Source organism: Argentina silus, assembly GCF_951799395.1.
Source record: "Argentina silus genome assembly, chromosome: 1".
Taxonomy (NCBI): Eukaryota; Metazoa; Chordata; class Actinopteri; order Argentiniformes; family Argentinidae; genus Argentina; species Argentina silus.
In genome coordinates, this window is record NC_139655.1 from 10,432,917 (window position 1) to 10,451,724 (window position 18,808).

Sequence of the window (18,808 nt, forward strand, 5' to 3'; positions counted from 1 at the left end):
TTTCATGACTTGTGCTGTGGAAAATGAATGAGATCAGCTTGGACAGATGAATGCAGCTCCCCATGTTTCATGGGTTGAGAGATACATAAATAAAAGCCACTCAAACAGCAGGTGAGTGCCTGGTATGTGACAGACAGTCATTTGTACAATAATACGTTCCAGCTTTAGGGGGAATCAGAGCAGAAGTATGGCTCCCGGACAGTCTTTTTCAAATCTAATCTAAATCACTTGAACGCACTCTTCTCCAGTGACTGGGAAGTTATAGAGGAAAAAAGGTATGCTCATTTTGTGTAGACCTGTGGTTAGCATTAAAATAAATTAAGTTCATTTAATAGCTTCTATCAGCAAGTAAACATAACTTGAAAATGAAACAGATTTTAATTCTCTTGCATAATAAAACAAATAAATAATAATCTATGAAGCAAGCATTGTTTCATTTATCAAATGGTTAATTGAAAAACACAATTTTATTATGAATCCTTTTTAATGTGAACTACAAAAAAGAAAATGACAGCATGAAAATAAGACTACAGTCATCATCACACTGGGTACAGGTGTGGTCTACCACAAGGATGAATTCCATTGGGCGGTGGGGGAGTGGGACACACAAGCTCATTATTTTACAATATAAAACAGCAACGGCCCCATCCATTGACACACAAATTGGCAACCCGTGCATAACCATTCCTCCCCTTTATCTTTACAACATTCAGGCAGGGGACTGAGCTGCCACTCCAGTCAATCTTTTATACATCACGGTAAGGGGGGGGGAATAGGTGTGTGATTTGTCAGTGTTTGCTCTTCTTTGATTTCTTATGGGACCGGTGTGGCGATCTGGATTTTGACCGGGACTTCTTGGCTGATTTCTTGGGTGTTCTGGAGCGTGACCTCCTGGATCGTTTGGGCGTGCGAGGTGTTGAGGGGGACCTGGGAGTGAAACAGAGGATTCAGAGCTCAGGAATGCCACTTAAGTATCCTCACAAGACTGACTGTTGACTTCCAAGGCAGAAAGCAGGTCAACAATATTCTTCAAACAGAGCTGTTAGGACAGCCCAGAGACACAGACCAAGTTCAACAGTACTTTTAACAGCTTCAGAATCGTACGATGGCTTTACCTTTTGGAGGACTTCTTGTTGCTGGAGCGTGGCGAGTCTTTGTGGGAGGAGCGAGCACGAGACACGACGTCCTTGGGGTATGACCGTTCTGACCGCTCAGACCGCTCAGACCGTTCAGACCTCTCTGAGCGGGGGGAGGGGGACCGTGCTCGTCTGACACTGCTCCGTGTCGGGCTGGGGGAATTACTGTGACGCCGTTTCCTTGCCACCACAGGAGACAGCCGCCTGCCAGGGATGACATAGAAATTATTTCCTTTCTCAGACAGATGGCTTCCAACACCAATTATCATGGCAGCAACCACTCAATGGCCCAGTAACTTACAGTATTTCATGGCTTCACTAAATGTAACGCATAAACTAAAAAGAGCCAAACCTGTCTTTCCTGGTTGGTGTAGACTCCTCCCTCTCCTTCTCCTTCTCCTTCTCCTTCTCCTTCTTGGTGTCTTTTGAACGTGCCTCAGTTTTCTCTTTGTCCTTTTTCTCCCGCTCTTTCTCTCGTTCTAATTTCTCCTTCTCTTTTTCCTGCAAAAAACAAGTAATTGCAGAAACATAATATTACTGAAAGGAAATATGCATTTGGCATAGCATTAATTTTGCATTTCTGAAGTTAATTAAATTGAAATGATGAATTGAAGTCATCATGCCCCTTTCACATACCTTCTGTAGTAGCTTGTCCCTGTAGTGCTCTATCTGCTCCTGTATACTCTGTCCAGACTTTTTGGGCCTTTTCCCGGACTCCAGCTCATCTTGGAACTTCATGACTTTGACCTGAAAGATAAATAATGCAATACAGGAAATATTTCAACATTTTGAACAAATCTGCAGGTAGCAAAATGAAAACCGGACAGAGGGGTTCAGTTCCATTTCAATCAAAAGCCCACTATCATTTACATTTATGGCATTTAGCAGACGCCTTTATCCAAAGCGACTTATACATTTGTCTAAGTAAGTGAATCATCTATCGATCAGTCATCATAAGAAAAAGTAATCTATGCTAGGACCAGGGGCAATTGGCAGTCACAATGCTAAAAGAAGGAATAATTACTTTTTAAAATTATTTATTTTAATTTATTTATTTACAGTAGAGAAACTTGTACAGGGGGGTAGTAGGGATGAAGAGGTCTTCAGGAGGGACAGTTAAGTCCTGCTGGCTTTTCTATCAAACCAGTTATTTGTATTTAACCTTTCAAGAAGTCGTAAAGTGAACAAATGAAGAGCAGGACAGAGAGACTATGTACCTCTATCTCCCTTAGTTTGGTGCGTTTCTCCTCGTTCATCTCTGAATGCTTGGCCTTCGTGTCAGAGTCATCTCTGATGGGATTGGAGTAACTCGGTGGTTCTTCTGAGCGAGAACTCTTGTTGTCGTCATCATCACTATCGTCCTCCTCTCTAAGGAAAAAAAGAAAAGAATGAATTTAAGAATGATGTATACTGCAAAATCACACATCATGGTCTCTATGCATCTCTGAATTTCACTGTTCCTAAGTTGACAAGCATTGAAATTTAATTGACAGCAAATTATTCCCACTCACTTCTTCTTTTCCTCAGGTTGCTCAAAGATCTCCCATTTTGAAGTGGTCACGGCTGAGGAAGAAAACAGATTGTACACATTGAACAGCTCAGTACAAAAACGGATCTGAAAAGGTCTAATATTTAAATAAATATAAAAAGTTTAATTTGCATGTCGATGCCTACTGCTCACCTTGTGATTCTAACTCTGCCTCATCCACTGCTTCCCATTTTGATGGTGCTACTTTGAAGGTTGCTGCTTTCGAGTGATCCACTGAAATACAGGGAAAGAAAGAAAATAATATTCACTTTACTAACAAACGGCCAGATAGAATAAAATGTTGTCCCCACAGAGTTTCCACCATTGTTCCATCACTCACAGGGCACTCCATCTATGTCCTCCTCCATCGGCTTGATGGGCACTCCGTCCAGGTCGTCCAGCAGAGCTCCGTCTATGGGGGCTCCATCCATGGCCCCTCCGTCTATAGGTATCCCATCTACATCCTCCAGAGGGGCCCCGTCCATATCCTCCCCTATAGGAGCCCCGTCAATGTCCTCCGCTGGCTCAGGCTGGGCCAAAGATTGACCCGGGCCCAGTTCAAATGTTGGTTTCTGAAGTGATAGAACATGGGCAGTTTACCACAAATGGGATTTTCTAATCATTGGCTACAGTTGGTTAGCATTAGGAAGGGTTAGCTGCTGACCTCTACGATGGGCGCCACAATGGGCTCCTTGTCTGCAGAGAGGTTGACCAGACCTAGGAAGATGTTCTGAAGCTTGATGAGGAACGGGTCAGGATAGACAGCCCAGTCTTCCCACGCCCGGAAACATGACATCACTCGTTGCTGTGACAGAGAAGTAACGCAAAGTGGTCATGGTTAAGCAGAGATTAAACAGAATTGTGATTTAAGAGCTTTGCTTCCCTCAGTTTGTTTCCTATAAAGACAGATGGATGAACTGCTTACCTTGAAATTCTCAGACTGGAGATGACCCTGTGTTGTCTTGTATGTTGCATTGAGGTCTGAGAAGACCTGGCAGAGCTTGGTCTCAAAACTGTTTGGGAGAGACGTTGATCAATAAAGTGTGGTTGGCACAAATACTGATGAGGTAGAGAGTTCAACTCTTTATGCCAAAACAATGTAATATCTTTCCAACAGTATTATTAATATATCCTTAAAACATGCCACCAAACTTGTATTACCAAATTCCTGTACTACCAAACTACATCCAATCCAACTACTTACTATTTTCTATAATAAGACGCATTGGCAACTTTGGCAGATGAGTTATATAGCACATCAGAGACAAGATATAACCGTGCAATCTGCAACACAAGAAAGGAGTACAGAGGATTTAGTTGCTACAGTGTAAGCAAAATAATATGGAATTGCGCATCTGAAGGAAATCGAGTTGTTGTACCTTCTTGGGGAGCGGGGTCTTGAGGATGGAGAGGGACTCTGTGATGCACTCCACGATCTCCTCTGCTGCCTCCGCGTGGCTCAGACAGAACAGCATGGCCTCGGCTATGTCCCCCTTCCTGGGAGTCAGGCCGCGCAGCATTTCCTCCAGCTTGTCCCGCTCTCTGGAAGGAGGAAGAGGGGAGGGGTGGAGTGAGGAGGGAGGGGAAGAGAACAAAAGATAAAGAAAGAGACAGCTGAGATAAATATGACCTGGATTTGTTTCAAGGGGTGGAAAAGTCTCTGAGACAACAGCCAGGACTACAAACACACCCTCTGATAAAGACATACTCTTTCATATGTCTGGCACCATGACTTGACACTCGTTATGGTTATGAGATGAGGACTTTCTAAGAAAAAAACACAACAAAAAACCTACTCTTCTTTTAAGCAGCCTTTCTTGCCGGCCTCCTCCTCTTCCTCTTCCTCCTCTCCCTCCTCAAAGTTCCCATGCAGGTATGGGTTAAGAGGTGGAGGCCGCCACAAGGAGCCATTCTTGAACATGCGGAACTCCTCCGTCTTCCATTTTGTTGGTGCTTCTCCCTGTAGGTGGATAGACATGGAGATGTATCATGTATCAAAGCCTGTTTAAATGGTTCCATCCAATACATCCATCCTTCCTTCGTATAACTTGGGTTGATCATAGCGGGGTTCAGCCCATACGGCTAAGCTTAAACCCTATCCAGAGCTTAGTGCATACCTGTAGTATGGAGTAGAGCTTCCATCGGTAGTACACGTGTGCCGGACTCTGGTTCTCAAATAGAAACCTGGTCAACATGGAGAACAAATGATAAGCTGTCAACTTGCTGAACACAAAACACTGCAATATCAACCAACAAATCATTATTTGTCTCTAACACACACACACACACACACACACACACACACACACACACACATACATACATACATACATACATACCTGTACATGGGGTTGTTGAGCTCTCGATTCATGATCATGGCTTCAAACATTGGGCCCTCACGCACCACAAACTCGATCATTCGGTGGATTAGAGAGAGCAAATTCCTATAAGAAAAACACAGTTAAAGCAACAGATTCAGAGCGGTCGACCCTTCTCCAAATGCAATGCTTGTCTCCTAGTCCTCTCTACACCTCTGGGCTTACTCACACTTTACACACAAAACATGAATGTGCATGAATGTGACTAGATTTAATTCCCATGATAACTTATCTCCTGTTACAAAGAAAGTAGATGAAAGAAACTGTTGGGTTTCATGTGGCCAGTGCAATGGTTCTCAAACCATTAAAATACATAATTTGCACCCCTCTAATTTCAATTAAAGCATCAATCCTGAACTTTTCAGCATTGCCGAACCCTAAGTAGTTGGTACTTCTACTTGTTATCAAATTGTGTGGGGGCCAGTGGAGCTGAATAACAAGGGTATGATGTGAGAGGGACATCTAAGTGACACTGTATTGACTGACTTATCTGCCAATACAGTGCCATTCAATGCCTCACAACTCCTGGCTAATGTGAAGAACCAAAGCAGTATAGGATTGTTGGCCTAAATAGGCTAAATAACAAAAGGTATATTAGGATGATAGAATATCAATAAATACATGGCAAATGGGGTGACTAAAGATCCTTTGATAATTTGAGAGAGTGTGGGGCTATGGTGCTGGTTGGACCTATTAGCCTAAGTGGCCAACAAAACAAAGGGTGTCTTTCATTTGACAACACATCACATTTACTTGTAGTATTGGAGCCGATCGTACCAATGGCGGGTAAAATTCTGTATACTTTCCCAATCCATCCCATGATGCTTTTCAGGTCCCTCGCTGCCGCAGACAGTTCAACTTGTGCTGCTCACCAAGGCCAATGTCAAAGGTCACTGAGACTAATGGGAGGTTTGGATTTCTGAGCTGGGGCCAGGTTAGCTGAGCCCGTGATTGGGTGACAGAGGCCAAGGGGGCGTACGGTCCGAGTGAGCAATAGTCAGAGAGCACGACCTACAGCTAGCATGTTATGAGTGTATTATGTAGCTTGTGAGGAGTAGTAATATGGTGTGGTCAAAATGCATATGACCGTTTCTATGCAGTATGATGGACAGTATGATCAATGCGAGAGCTACTGTAATGCATACTGAAAGTGGTAGATGCAAGCGTGTCAATACTGTTCTATGAGTTTCCTATGTTAACTGGCTAATGGGATACATTCATTTGCCTCAACTATTGCTCACCCATACTGAACGACCCCCAGTAGCATGCAGTGATCCAATTGATCAAACTTTTGGGGTCATTATGGGATGTTTTTCTACGTTTTACACCAATTAAAAAAAGAAAAACATGTACCTTTCTGTTGGGATAACCACTTTGACTATGGCTTGCGACAGAGTCTGTATATGAAGTCACATCAGATAATAAACATAGAATATGTGAGTATTGTTAAAAGGCAACAGGTGAAAAGATATAAAAAGCATTGAGAACTACATATAAAAAAACAACTTTCCTTTACTGCTGTCAGTTTTACAAAAGGACATAAAGCCTACTTGTTCATTGCAGATGTATACATTACTAAATAATTCCCACACTTACCATGGCTTCTTTACACTAAACACTCTTCTAAACCCTATAACTTACTATATATTGTACTCCTACATCATTAATTTCCTTCTAACCCATCTTTGAAAATGCAGAGCAAAGCCAGTCTAGTTTGGTCAATATATGTAAGGGACAAAGCCATGACTAATAACAGAAGATGTGACCAAAAGCCGGCAATTGCTCAGTCTAGCCTAACAATGAAAACAAATACTAACACCTCACCAGCAACAAAAACACAGCCACAACTCATAAACAATCTAAGTTGACATGGTGCGTTACCTTGTCAAATTCCTCCTTGTTTTTGGGCGGAGGAAGCAGGGTGGCGTTGGGGTTCTTCAGCCTCTCCCGAGGCTGGGCGTTGAAGGGCAGGCCGGAGGGGGGTGGGGGGAGGGTGTGCTCCATCATGGAAGGGGGGATGTAGATGGGGTGGGGGGGAATTGGCACGCCTTTGCCCCATCCCAGCTTCATCTCAAAGTTCATGATCATCTTTCCTATAATCGGTAGAATACAATCTCTTCAAAACCTTGTAACTGCAGTTTACAATGTAAAACCCTCTCTGGAATGTAGGCCTATTCCATATAAACTGCTATTACAACCAATTGTATAATAACAGACGCTGTTTAGAATATTTGTGATTCGAGAACTCCACCTTTGATATCCGAGAGCTAGAACAGTTAGGAGGGAGACAATTCACTTGAATCAATATGAAATACTCTCTTATGTAATGTAATTGACATGCACTGAGGTCACTCCTGTGGTAAGCCTTTACCATTCAGATTCTTTAGAGCACGCTCGGCATCCCTCCTGTTCATGAAGGCCACAAAGCCACAGTTCCTCTCCCGGGCCCTCTCCTCATCTGTCCTGGGCCACATGATCTTCACGCTGGCCAGAGGGCCATAGCGCCCAAACTCCTGACACAGCATCTCCTCATTCATCTACAGAACAACAACACCCAGGGGAGAGAGAGAGGGGGGTGGAGTTAGTATTGATGTGTTTGACATTAGGATGAGTTTAATTGTGTTGCAGTCAATCCATGGTAGTGTTATCCTTATTTCTAAGTGGACAGCCAGAGATATAGCACATTCACCAAGCATTTACATGTGTTTATACAGAGCTTACAAAGGTCCCTTGTATTACTTATTTCATGATATGTTGCCCTTGACATGGCCACTCATAACACTGTTACCAAGCTTTAAACCAAAAGTTACCTGTGGGTTGATGTTTCCGAGATATAAGTTAGTCGTTGAAGGGTCTCCAACATCATGGGAGCCAGGAGCAGATTCATCAAGTACTGCAGAAAGAGAGATAAGCAGCCTTTTCTACACAGTCTGAGGGGGTTACACATTCTCTAAGCTAGAGGTAGTAGATATTAAAGCATGCCACTGTATTAAGACAAATTACCACTGGACGGACGGTTTCTTCTTGAAGAACCATCCGCTAAAAGAAGCAGAAAAGCAGTATAAATTTTGTTTCCAGTCAAAGTACAAATATGGGGGTGGGTGGGGGGTTAGTGTGAAGGGTGTAGGAGGGGCATTTCCAACACCTAGGGGGTATATCTTTTGATAGTCTAGCTGCTTTCTGCCAGTAGTTGTGATAAAGCAGACACTTACCTGTTGAGCGTCTTCCATCAGTGCCGGACAGAGGCTCAAAACGACTGACTCGGCCTTTCAACTTGTGCCTTTCATCCCTCTCCTCCTGTATTCTGTGAGAGACAGACAGAGAATATGAGAAAGTGCTAACCTAAAAGACATGGAGAAAATATGAGTGTCGAGAGTGTAATTCTTACTGTTTAAGTTCTTCTTTAAAGAGCTCGAGGTTACTCTTCTTCTTTTCCTTTTCACTAGTTTTCTTCGGTGTCTGAGAATAAGATAGAATGAACATTTTTTTGGTAATAAAGTTTTGGTAATAACAGCAAAGGGACTTTTTGATTGATATGAAGCTTGTGGTAATCATACATACATGTCTTTTATCTACTGGTAAAAACTGTTGAGGGGTTTCCAAAGGCAGGAAGCTTTTTGCTTCGAAGCGGGACTTGGGTTTGTACAGCTTGCCCTTCTTCTCATCAGCAGCAGCTTCCTCTGTGGGAAGAAACATATAAGCAGTCAACAGAAGTTGTCACTTTCTTCTACAGTGTCATATCAAAACATTTCCCCAAAACACTATGCTTTCTATGAAGGTGTTTTCCCTTTACCTTTAGATGCATTTGCAATGCCACCCCGGACAAAGGCCTTGACCTTGCCCTCTCCACCCTCAAAAGCAGCAAGAAACTCCTCATAAATCTCTGCAGCTGCTCGTTCATCCTCCTGAAAACAACAGTGCCGGAAATTACCACCATCTCTCCCAGGCCATGTCCCAACACCACATTAAACACATACTATACATTTATTTATTTATTTTTTACAGGTAATGACAAATAACATCCCAAACTGTTCACTTGGCAGCTTGTGTGAACTTCAGAGATACAGAGAAGAGGAGCATAGTCTTACCTTCTTTTTTATTTCTTCTTGTTCCTTTTTGCTCAAAGTTCTCTTGGCTACGGCCATTTTGCCAATGCTGAAGGACTTCAACTTGCTCTCAAGCAGCGCCTACACATGTAAACAAAACACAGTAAGTGCTTCTGCTTACAACTTTACTCCACTTGAAAATAACATTTTCAAATGGCAGTGCTGAAGAGGACTCTAGTTCGGGCTCTATGCATAACATTTACTTAGTGGCGCAGTGACCTGTCATCAAATAAAGTTGCCTTAGGTAAATAAGCTAGCTAGCAAGCTACAATATGATAGCTGAAGCTCGCTGCCTTGTCTAACTAACGTTAACTCCTATCCATAATAAATGGCCAACTGTTAACATAAGAGGTAGGCCTATATTATTTTCACATCTAACGGCTGTGCACTACTTATCAATTACATCTGCACACAGCCAGAGAGCGAGCTAGCCAGTCAGCTAGATGCAGGCCTACTACGGCGGTCTCGATTAGATGATGATGGCGGCTAGCTAACATCATGACAGGGGCGGCACAGGGGAGAGACTAGCTCATAACGTGCACGCTGCAGCAAACGTTAACCATGCTGGCCAAACATCATTCAACACTATCGTAGGCACCACCAACTCTGTAGGTAAGCACTTCGACAGGTCGACATACAGTTCTTACTAGCACTGTATGTCAATAATGGCGATTATAGTTAGCTTGTTAGCTAGTTAGCTAGCTATGCAAAAAACGAGGGAGAAAACAGTGCGAAACTCCGGTGGCTGGGGCCTAAAACCAGCTAGTTAGCATTAGCTACGTGGTCTGTTCGTGCACTGCTCTTCTTTCTTGATAGACATACAAACAACGGAGACTAAACGTCACGAACCACAACTGTTAAAATACATAAACAGTGACTTTCAGTTTTAGTAGCCTTTAATGGTAAATGCATCTAATAAATTACGGTTAATAAATTCACCTTTGCGCTGGCTTTCTGTGCACCACCGGGCGTTCGGTCCGACATCTTGGTTGTGCAAACTGTAATCGATTACCGATTATTGGATACAGAATATGTACACAGTGAAAAGTAATCAATCAAAGATCGATGCAACGATGACTGGGGACCAAAAACGCAACATCCAGTCCGCTCTGCACAGCCATATAAAACATCTCTAGTACAGCTAGCTCACATCAAATTAGCCTTTTTACTAAACAAAATAATTTACATTTGAGGCAGTTTAACAACGAATTTGACATTATTGAAAAGTAAAAAAAACAACTAGCAGGATGTAATGTATAATTCAACCACAATGTAGGCTATTCATTGTACAGATATTCAAATAGGAATACAATCAAATCAGATTATATTTGCATGATTCAAATTACGTTATGAATAATGAATAAGGGGCGGCTTTTGAATTGTGGGTTTTGGTGTTTTTCAGTGGTTTGGGATAAAGCGTTGGGAGAGTCAATATGCACTTGCTCCACCAGATGATGCTAAAATACACTTTATTCTGTCTGTCTGCTTGTCTGTCTGCCTCTCTCTCTTCTCTGTTTCTCTCTCCCCCTTCCTCTTCCTTACTCACTATATTTCTGTCAGCCTGTCTGTTTACTTACACATATAGCCTACACATATTGGTAATGGAGCAATGATCCCAGTCAGATTATGTAATCTATGAGGCCTATTGTTTAATTTAATAATATAGTCGATAAGATTGGATGCTTATCTTTTTGCCTATACCTCACTGTGAACAGAGAAACTACAGCCTGTGCCACTGTATGTCCATATCACATATCATATACTCATATTCTCTTAAACTCGAGTACTATCACGTATTCGTTCCAGATTTATGTCAAGTGTAGTATCCTCTCAAACTAATAAAGCGAGAGACCCCACTCCCCCTACCCCACTGTACACCAGTGCGTCTTTGATCCCAGGTTTTGGAAAAAAAGGCAGCTGCCTGCTCCCTCCTACAACGCAGAACAAACGCTATATTCATATGCTCCAGCTTGCAGTCAGCGAAACTCCTTCCAGGAACTTCTGGGTACTTTTCCCTACCTCTCGAGCTACTGAATACAATGACATTCATGCCACGGGGCGAAAACAGGCGAAGTGCCTTGTCCGTTCACCCGAGAATGTGGAGAATATGCAGTATTTTTTGCGCATGGGGTGTAGTGTTTTTGACAGAGGTCTGCGCGCAGTCACAACGAAGGTACCTCTTTACTTTAATTTATTTCACAATGTTATGTTTTTGTCTTTGCGTAATTGCTTCCAAAAATATAGGCTTCAGAATGAAAGTGAGCAGGGGGTGTCAAGGATCCGTATATCCTGGCACACTGAACCATCCGCATCAATGATCTTCATAATAACCGCGAGGAGTTATTATTTTGGATGAATCTGCAGTCTGCGCTAGGCGCGCTGGCGCATTGCCGACGCAATCCAAGAAATAACACCAACAATACCTTTAACACTTGTGTTCCCTCACTGTCTAGGCCTATTAGGAGAAGTGTCTAAAATGATAATCTCTTTTTTCAGACCAACGTTCACATGTGGTGGAAATATAACGGGAGATTCTGGGGTAATCGGGAGCCAGGGGTATCCAGGGGTCTACCCCCCAAATACCAAATGTGTTTGGAGAATTACGGTGAGACTGGCTGTTTTACTTATAATAAATATTTACTTAGCGTCTTAATTAAGTTGATACAGGCTATATTACTTGTAGTTTATCCAGTATCTGAATGAGAAGTCATAATCAGACAAATGACGCAATGTTTCTGTAATAACAGCAATGAGATAATAATCCACAAACCAACAACGCTGTAAATTGATAGGCTACACTGGTATTTGGCTTTTGTCCACGCAGTAACCCTTAGGCAGTTTGTACTGGCAGCCTGTTTAACGCTCATACTGGTTGCATTGCATGGATTGATTAGAGGTAAGTGAATTAATGACAAAGCCTGTAATTTAATCTGGAAATAGATCAACTGATTACGTTTATAAAATGTATATCGCCTGGATTTTGGCTTGCCATGCTCGAACTGTTGATTGATAATGATTTGTTTTCAGCGTTACAGCGTTCTCAGTCACCTGTGGAATCATTAGGCCTAATATCCAACATGCCCTTTGTGTGGTTGTATATTGTGCACTGCACAGGTCTCTGAGGGTAAAGTGGTCGTCTTGTCATTCCGCTTCATCGACCTGGAGAGTGACAACCTGTGCCGCTATGACTATGTGGATGTTTACAGTGGCCATGTCAGTGGGCAGAGACTTGGCCGCTTCTGCGGGACGTTCAGGCCAGGTGCCCTGGTCTCCACTGGCAACAAGATGCTCGTACAGATGATGTCTGATGCCAATACTGCTGGGAGTGGCTTCCTGGCAGTGTACTCTGCTGCCCAGCCACATGAGAGAGGTAAGCTAGATGAAAGAATGGTTGTTCCTTGGTTGTTTTACCCCTGGGTGTCAGGGACACACTACTGTATTGGATTGCAGTCATGTGTATCCAGCCTCAACCCAAGCATGTACAACAAAGCCTTAGGGATTGAGCCCTTGCCGTGACTCCACATCATAAAGACATCTGATACAGGCCAGGGAGTGTGTCTGAAAGGGCAGGGGATCAGCCTTTAATGAGAAAATTAACAAGCGTCTTAACCGCTAGCTGCCCCTCTGAGGTCATTTCATGTCATTGTGGTACCCAGATGGAGAGACAGATTTACGCCTCAAAATAAAGTCTATGTTTTGCATAGTGAATCACTCCCAGTGGACAGACGTTCATGGTGAAACGAGGGGAAGGAAAGTTTTGCTTCCGCTTGTTAAAAGTAAAAGTGCTCTTTGGACCTCTTGCTAAGATGAGACTGTTTGATTTTAAAGCTTGCTGGAGGAGGTGGACGAAAAAGAAGAACATCTCAACACATTTCACAGTATGACGTGGAATTTCCCACTGGCATTAGTTGGATTGGAGTGCTGTAGGGATAGGTCAGAGCTAAGCAGTCCCTTCGTCTTCCTGGTGATGAGATGTCTGTACACTTCACCTACAGCAGCTGACAGCTATAGTGGTCTTGGTCTGTTAGGTAGCCTAGCCAACTCTCACACAACAGATGGTAGCAGATAGACTGTTGCTAAACTGTCTCTGTGAGTGGTTTTATCTGTAAAGCATAACACTCCCCCATTGGTTCAATGTCTATTTTAGTTGCAGAGAGTGGAAGAACTGCTAACTGCATGTTACAGAAGAAGCGGCAGTGGTTTAAGAGATAGAAGCCCTTGCCAATCCAAACTGCTTGTGTGGTTGCTGGCTTGACCTCTCTCAAATGTTTGATGTCATCGCTAGCATGTGGACTCTTTTTCAATACCACATTGCAGGGGATGAAAGCGAGAGACTGCTGTCTTCTTAAGTTACTCATAATCACTAACACTGCATTGAGGCTACTGATTAGAGCATGCAAGTGTTTCATTATAGAATTACAGTATGTCATCCACATAACATGCCTGCTTTTGACATTTTAAGGAGGAAGAAGAAAACATATTGCACATACATGTACGGTAATAGGAAATCCAGTTGTGCTTAAATTAATTGTTTCTTCATGTGAATCATCATCTGGGGACCAACAAAGTGCTTTGTTTTCACTTTGCGCCCACCAGGGGACCAGTATTGTGGGGGTCGCTTGGACAAGCCTTCAGGGTCCTTTAAGACTCCTAATTGGCCCGAGAAGGACTATCCGGCTGGGGTCACCTGCTCCTGGCACATAGTAGCCCCAAAGAACCAGGTGAGGTAGTTCTTAGGTATTTACCATATTCACTATTAAACTTGTATGCTGACCACTGTGGAATTGAGCCACTGTTTTTGGCTGAGATTACTATTTTAATAATTAGTGTGATAGATGGTGGTGCTTTTGACATATAATTACCTTGTAGTTAACAGTGTGTTGTATGTACTGCTACTTGTCCATCGATGCAGATTATAGAGGTGAAGTTTGAGAAGTTTGATGTGGAGAGAGACAACTACTGCCGCTATGACTATGTGGCAATTTTCAACGGGGCAGAAATCAATGATGCCAAGAGGATTGGGAAGTACTGCGGAGACAGCCCTCCAGCGTAGGTCTCATACCTGCTTTCAGATCATGATTGCACTTTAGCCAGTATAATTTAGCTAAACATATTGCACAACATACTGCAGTTAACAACTCTCTCTCTCTCTCTCCCTCTCCCACTGTCCCTCTCACTCTCTCTCTCCCTCTGTCCCTCTCTCTCTCTCTCTCTCTCTCTCTCTCTCTCTCTCCCTCTGTCCCTCTCACTCTCTCTCTCCCTCTGTCCCTCTCTCTCTCTCTCTCTCTCTCTCTCTCCCTCTGTCCCTCTCTCTCCCTCTGTCCCTCTCTCTCTCTCTCTCCCTCTGTCCCTCTCTCTCTCTCTCTCTCCCTCTGTCCCTCTCTCTCTCTCTCTCCCTCTGTCCCTCTCTCTCTCTCTCTCTCCCTCTGTCCCTCTCTCTCTCTCTCTCCCTCTGTCCCTCTCTCTCTCTCTCTCTCTCTCCCTCTGTCCCTCTCACTCTCTCTATCTCAGTCCAGTGTTCTCCGAAGGGAACCAACTCCTTATCCAGTTCCTCTCCGACCTCAGTTTAACAGCAGATGGGTTTATTGGCCACTACAAATTCAGGCCCAAGAAGTTCCCCACCACCACAGTACCACCGACGACCACCACTCAACCAGCCACTACCAGACCCATACGTAGGTAGCACCTTTGATCTATTCTATTAAAGCAGGACATCTTGCTCACATGTTGATCACATCTGCTGGCCACATGTATGTGTTTGGTCCGATCTTATGTGTTGGTACCCATTGTGGGTCTGTCTGGTTACTCTGAACCAATGCCAACATGTGTAGCTCCCTTCCCCCAGGAAAACAGGATCCAGGCATCTGCTTCCGGTGGGTCTGTGGTATAGGCAGCTCCACAGAAGAGATGAGAATAGACAAAACATGGATTCCTGGAATTCCTATCTGAAAACTGATGAGATGGGAAACTTGCCCAAGGGGACAGCCTGTTCTCTACTACTGGCAAAAGAACCAGAGATCTGGGGCTGGATGTGAGCTCTGTATGCTCAATCCCATTTACCACCTACCATACTGTAAAAACACATGCTCACACCCAATAAAATGTACAGAACCTAAGAAGCACATGCACATAAACATGCATGTCTGTGCCCACCCGCACTCTTGACACACACACACACACACACACACACACACACACACACACACACACACACACACACTACCTCCGTCGCAGACTCACATTCCCACACACATATTTGTTTTTCCATCACAGAAGCCAGCACTCAAAATACCAAATCCACATCCAGGCGGTTACTTTAGCACCCCCCACCATGATGGCCATCCTCTGATTGGTTTATCTTCTGTGTTTTTTGTTCTCTTCTAGTAAGAATAACATTTGGATAGTGGTTTATTTGTTCTCGCTCTTTCCTATATGACAGTTAGAGTAGCCCCAATTCAAAAAACAGATGTTAGCCAGCACTACAACAAACCTACATGGTCTGTTATAACATGAACCCTCACCTAGCAGCATTATGGTTTTCAAAGGACATTTTCTCCACTTAATTCAAATGGCTTCCCTGAATTAAAAATAAGTTAAATAAGAATGACCCCAAACTTGTTTCTCTTGAATGTCTCCAGTTTATCTGAAATGAGATTAAAAAGCATTGACTGTATGTTTATTCTGTCTCTGCAGCCCTCAAGTACTCCGTAGCTCTGTGCCAGCAGAAATGCAAAAGGAGAGGAACTATTGAGAGTAATTACTGTTCCAGCAATTTTGGTAAGGAAGCTGATTTGTATCTATGTATCTATTTGTATTACTTCTGATAGTTACCCACATCGACAAACAGCACGACAACAGTGAGAGAAAACCCCTCTTTCTCCGACATGTTTCCATGGTTCCCTGATTGAACACTATCTTTGGCCCTCTGGTTTGTTTCAGTGCGTCTCAAAAGATGCCTTGAAAATTTCTCGGGAGGGCACAGTGAAATTTGTGTATGGCACACAGTTCTCATAGAGTAAACATACAGGGCCTGACTGCAGGTAAACTGTTGGTAAATGAAAGTGTTGATTCAGCCAACTCCTTGGCCTCCGTTTGCTTCTGCAAGACTGGCTCAGGGATGTTTTTCTCCAGGAGTATTTCTCCAGGACTTGACAACATGAAGCAGGTATTTAATTGCCATTTCTCAGGGAGTTTACTTGGATTTGCAATCTAAGCCCTCTAAACTCCCCATGTTTCTATGACAGTAATTACAGGGACGGTCATCTCCACGGTGATGCGAGGTGGCAGCATGTACGCCACCATCTCCATCATCAATGTGTACAAAGAGGGCAACCTGGCCATCCAGCAAGCTGGCAAGACCATGAGCACCAAAATCGTCATTCTGTGCAAGAAATGCCCATTCATCAGGCGAGGTGAGTACGATGGACAACTAAAACAATTAAGACAGAGTTATAACACAAGACAACAATTATAACAGAGTTATAACACATGTATTGGTCCATAATTGTACTATTGAACCAATGTGTTTGTCTCTCAGGCCATGCGTAATACTGACACAGTTTCAAGTGAATAAGTGTGCCGCTGAATGTGAGCCAGACTTTATAACAGGGTTGTATATCAAATGTGCAATATACCCTACTCTAGAGGAAAGCCAGTGCCCAGTTGTGGGTTCTACAGACTTTTTTCTGTAGCCTATGGCTCTGAGTTTGCCCCCATTGCTATGCCTTCACAAGCTCATCTGAAGGAGCATGACCCAAGGTCTGAGGTAAGCGGCAGAACTCACTGCCAAATAAGAACTAATTTCCCTCTTAGTTGTTGGGCCATTTATTATGGGTATACAGTACACAAATGTAAAATATACAGTATGTTTATATCTGTGGATATAAACATATGAAATACAGAGGTGCCGTGAGGAGAAGCTGATGTGTGGCCTTCCTGAATGTCTCTGCCGTGATCCGCCACTGCATTCAGGCTCTCTCTGTGTAATCTCACCAGGCTTGAACTACATCATCATGGGACATGCGGACGAGGAGGGCCATGGGAAGATCGCCCCCCATCACTTTGTCATGGCCTTCAAGGCCAAGAACCAGAAAGGCCTCAACGTGCTGAAGACCAAGCGCTGCTAAGCCATCATCGTAGGTCTCCACCTCCTGCCCCGCCCACTGGGGCTGTCCACCTAGCATGTAATGTAACTCTGCCCACCAACTTTCTCAGTCACCACAGGTCTACAGAGTTCAGATTCTTTGTTTGGAGGTGTCTCTTTAATTTTTGGTCTTCTCAAGCTGTCTTTCTCTACTCTCTTCTGAGCTAGACCTGTTTAGCGTTCAATGTGAAGAATATGTGACAAAATAAAGCAATAGAGAGAAAGAGATGAGGGGGAGGTACACTTTGAGGCATTAGCTTGTCACAGGCGTTAGCTTGGTCAGACATCCAATGGAGATTTGTTACAGGAAGTACATTAGTGAGGATTGGGTGTTGTAGTTTTATTGACAGTGTTTACAAACTACTATTTATTTCCTATGTTCACATTGAATGGACAAGCTATGGGAGTATTTATGTGGTGTTAATACGTGCAATAGTTTAATATATCGCATTCTTATGAAATTATTTGGTGTCATGTTGGTATTATGTTTAGTATTGTCCCTTACAGAGTACCGAGGAGCTCACATACTTCCTGGCTTCACTTTTAAATTCCTTGTGAATTCCACCATAGGTATTGTATCAGTGGCGATTTATACAATGTTTGTATAAACATTTGAACAACTTCCCAGATTAATCACTAATTTGTTATGACTCCTATTCTTGAAAAGCAACCGTTGTGACTTTTAAAAGGGTAAAGTTACGAGCCCATGTTCAAAATGGGTTCTTTTTTTTGTTTTCTAGCCCATTTTGAAGATACTGGCTTGAATAAGAATCCAGTAAGAATTTATAATAATTACTTGAAAAAATCCAGACTGAGAAAATGAATGCGGAATGTTCGTGTTGACCCAGAAGTGATGACACACCTCGGTACTCTATTAGCCAGAGCTTTTATAATTAATGGATACAAAGTACTCCATATCATTTTGTCAGCTTGGTTTGTTCACTTACATTCTAATTCAGTGTTTGTAATGAAAGTAGAGATATGAAATTAACGATATAAAGTATTTTCATATGAAACTATTGGTAAATGTTATTTATATTTTATTGTTTTCATCTGACCAAATACAATTAAATATTAAGTTTATATCCTGGTGGTTATTCATATGGAGTTTCATTAATTCAAGGTGCAGTAAGTTGCCATGACAACAGTGTAACAACCACTTTGTAGCTGTAGAAGGCCATGTGCAGTGGCAGCTCTTGGCAGAGGCTGGTATGCTCTGCTAATCACTGGGATTGGTCAGGTGCACATAATGTGATTGTCACATAAATTGAGATTATCTGGCCATGAACAGAGATGGCATTTCACTATTAAAACTAATTTGCAACACATGCCAGATTTCAGGAGGAAACTAAGCTGGTCTATTTAAACAATTGTTTATGAACTGGTGGTGGTGCAATTCAGTGTTCAGCAACAGTAGTTTTTGCTTTTGCCAAGACAAAAAGTCTAAGCAGGCCATATTTTTCATAAATCTTTATTAGAGTATTTCTGTTGAAAAGAACCATTTTCTTTTAGAAAAC

General features: G+C 42.8%; 2 protein-coding genes across 3 annotated transcripts; one reads left to right on the forward strand and one right to left on the reverse strand.

Moving 5' to 3' along the window:
• Positions 1–448: 448 nt before the first annotated feature.
• u2surp (U2 snRNP-associated SURP domain containing) lies at positions 449–10,176 on the reverse strand. Of its 2 annotated transcripts, XM_083678553.1 has the most exons (26): positions 10,088–10,176; positions 9,131–9,229; positions 8,836–8,947; positions 8,604–8,722; positions 8,431–8,501; positions 8,255–8,346; positions 8,046–8,081; positions 7,853–7,935; positions 7,414–7,579; positions 6,924–7,135; positions 6,396–6,439; positions 5,004–5,108; positions 4,782–4,848; positions 4,461–4,624; positions 4,044–4,206; positions 3,869–3,948; positions 3,590–3,677; positions 3,329–3,469; positions 3,005–3,236; positions 2,818–2,898; positions 2,648–2,699; positions 2,354–2,504; positions 1,773–1,883; positions 1,489–1,637; positions 1,116–1,340; positions 449–927 (listed from the first exon to the last, which is right to left on the reverse strand). In XM_083678553.1, exons 1-26 carry the CDS (start codon positions 10,130–10,132, stop codon positions 789–791), a joined length of 3,027 nt encoding a protein of 1,008 aa, XP_083534679.1. In that variant the 5' UTR covers positions 10,133–10,176; the 3' UTR covers positions 449–788. The 2 variants fall into 2 exon arrangements, with proteins under 2 accessions (XP_083534679.1, XP_083534680.1); XM_083678554.1 differs by lacking the exon at positions 8,046–8,081.
• A 1,011-nt stretch (positions 10,177–11,187) lies between these two features.
• Positions 11,188–18,343, forward strand: pcolce2b (procollagen C-endopeptidase enhancer 2b; the record flags this gene model as incomplete). Its single annotated transcript, XM_083678586.1, has 9 exons — positions 11,188–11,321; positions 11,645–11,753; positions 12,263–12,518; positions 13,745–13,869; positions 14,061–14,197; positions 14,660–14,823; positions 15,842–15,925; positions 16,393–16,560; positions 17,144–18,343. 9 exons carry the CDS (start codon positions 11,188–11,190, stop codon positions 17,272–17,274), a joined length of 1,308 nt encoding a protein of 435 aa, XP_083534712.1. The 3' UTR covers positions 17,275–18,343.
• Between the last annotated feature and the right edge of the window lie 465 nt (positions 18,344–18,808).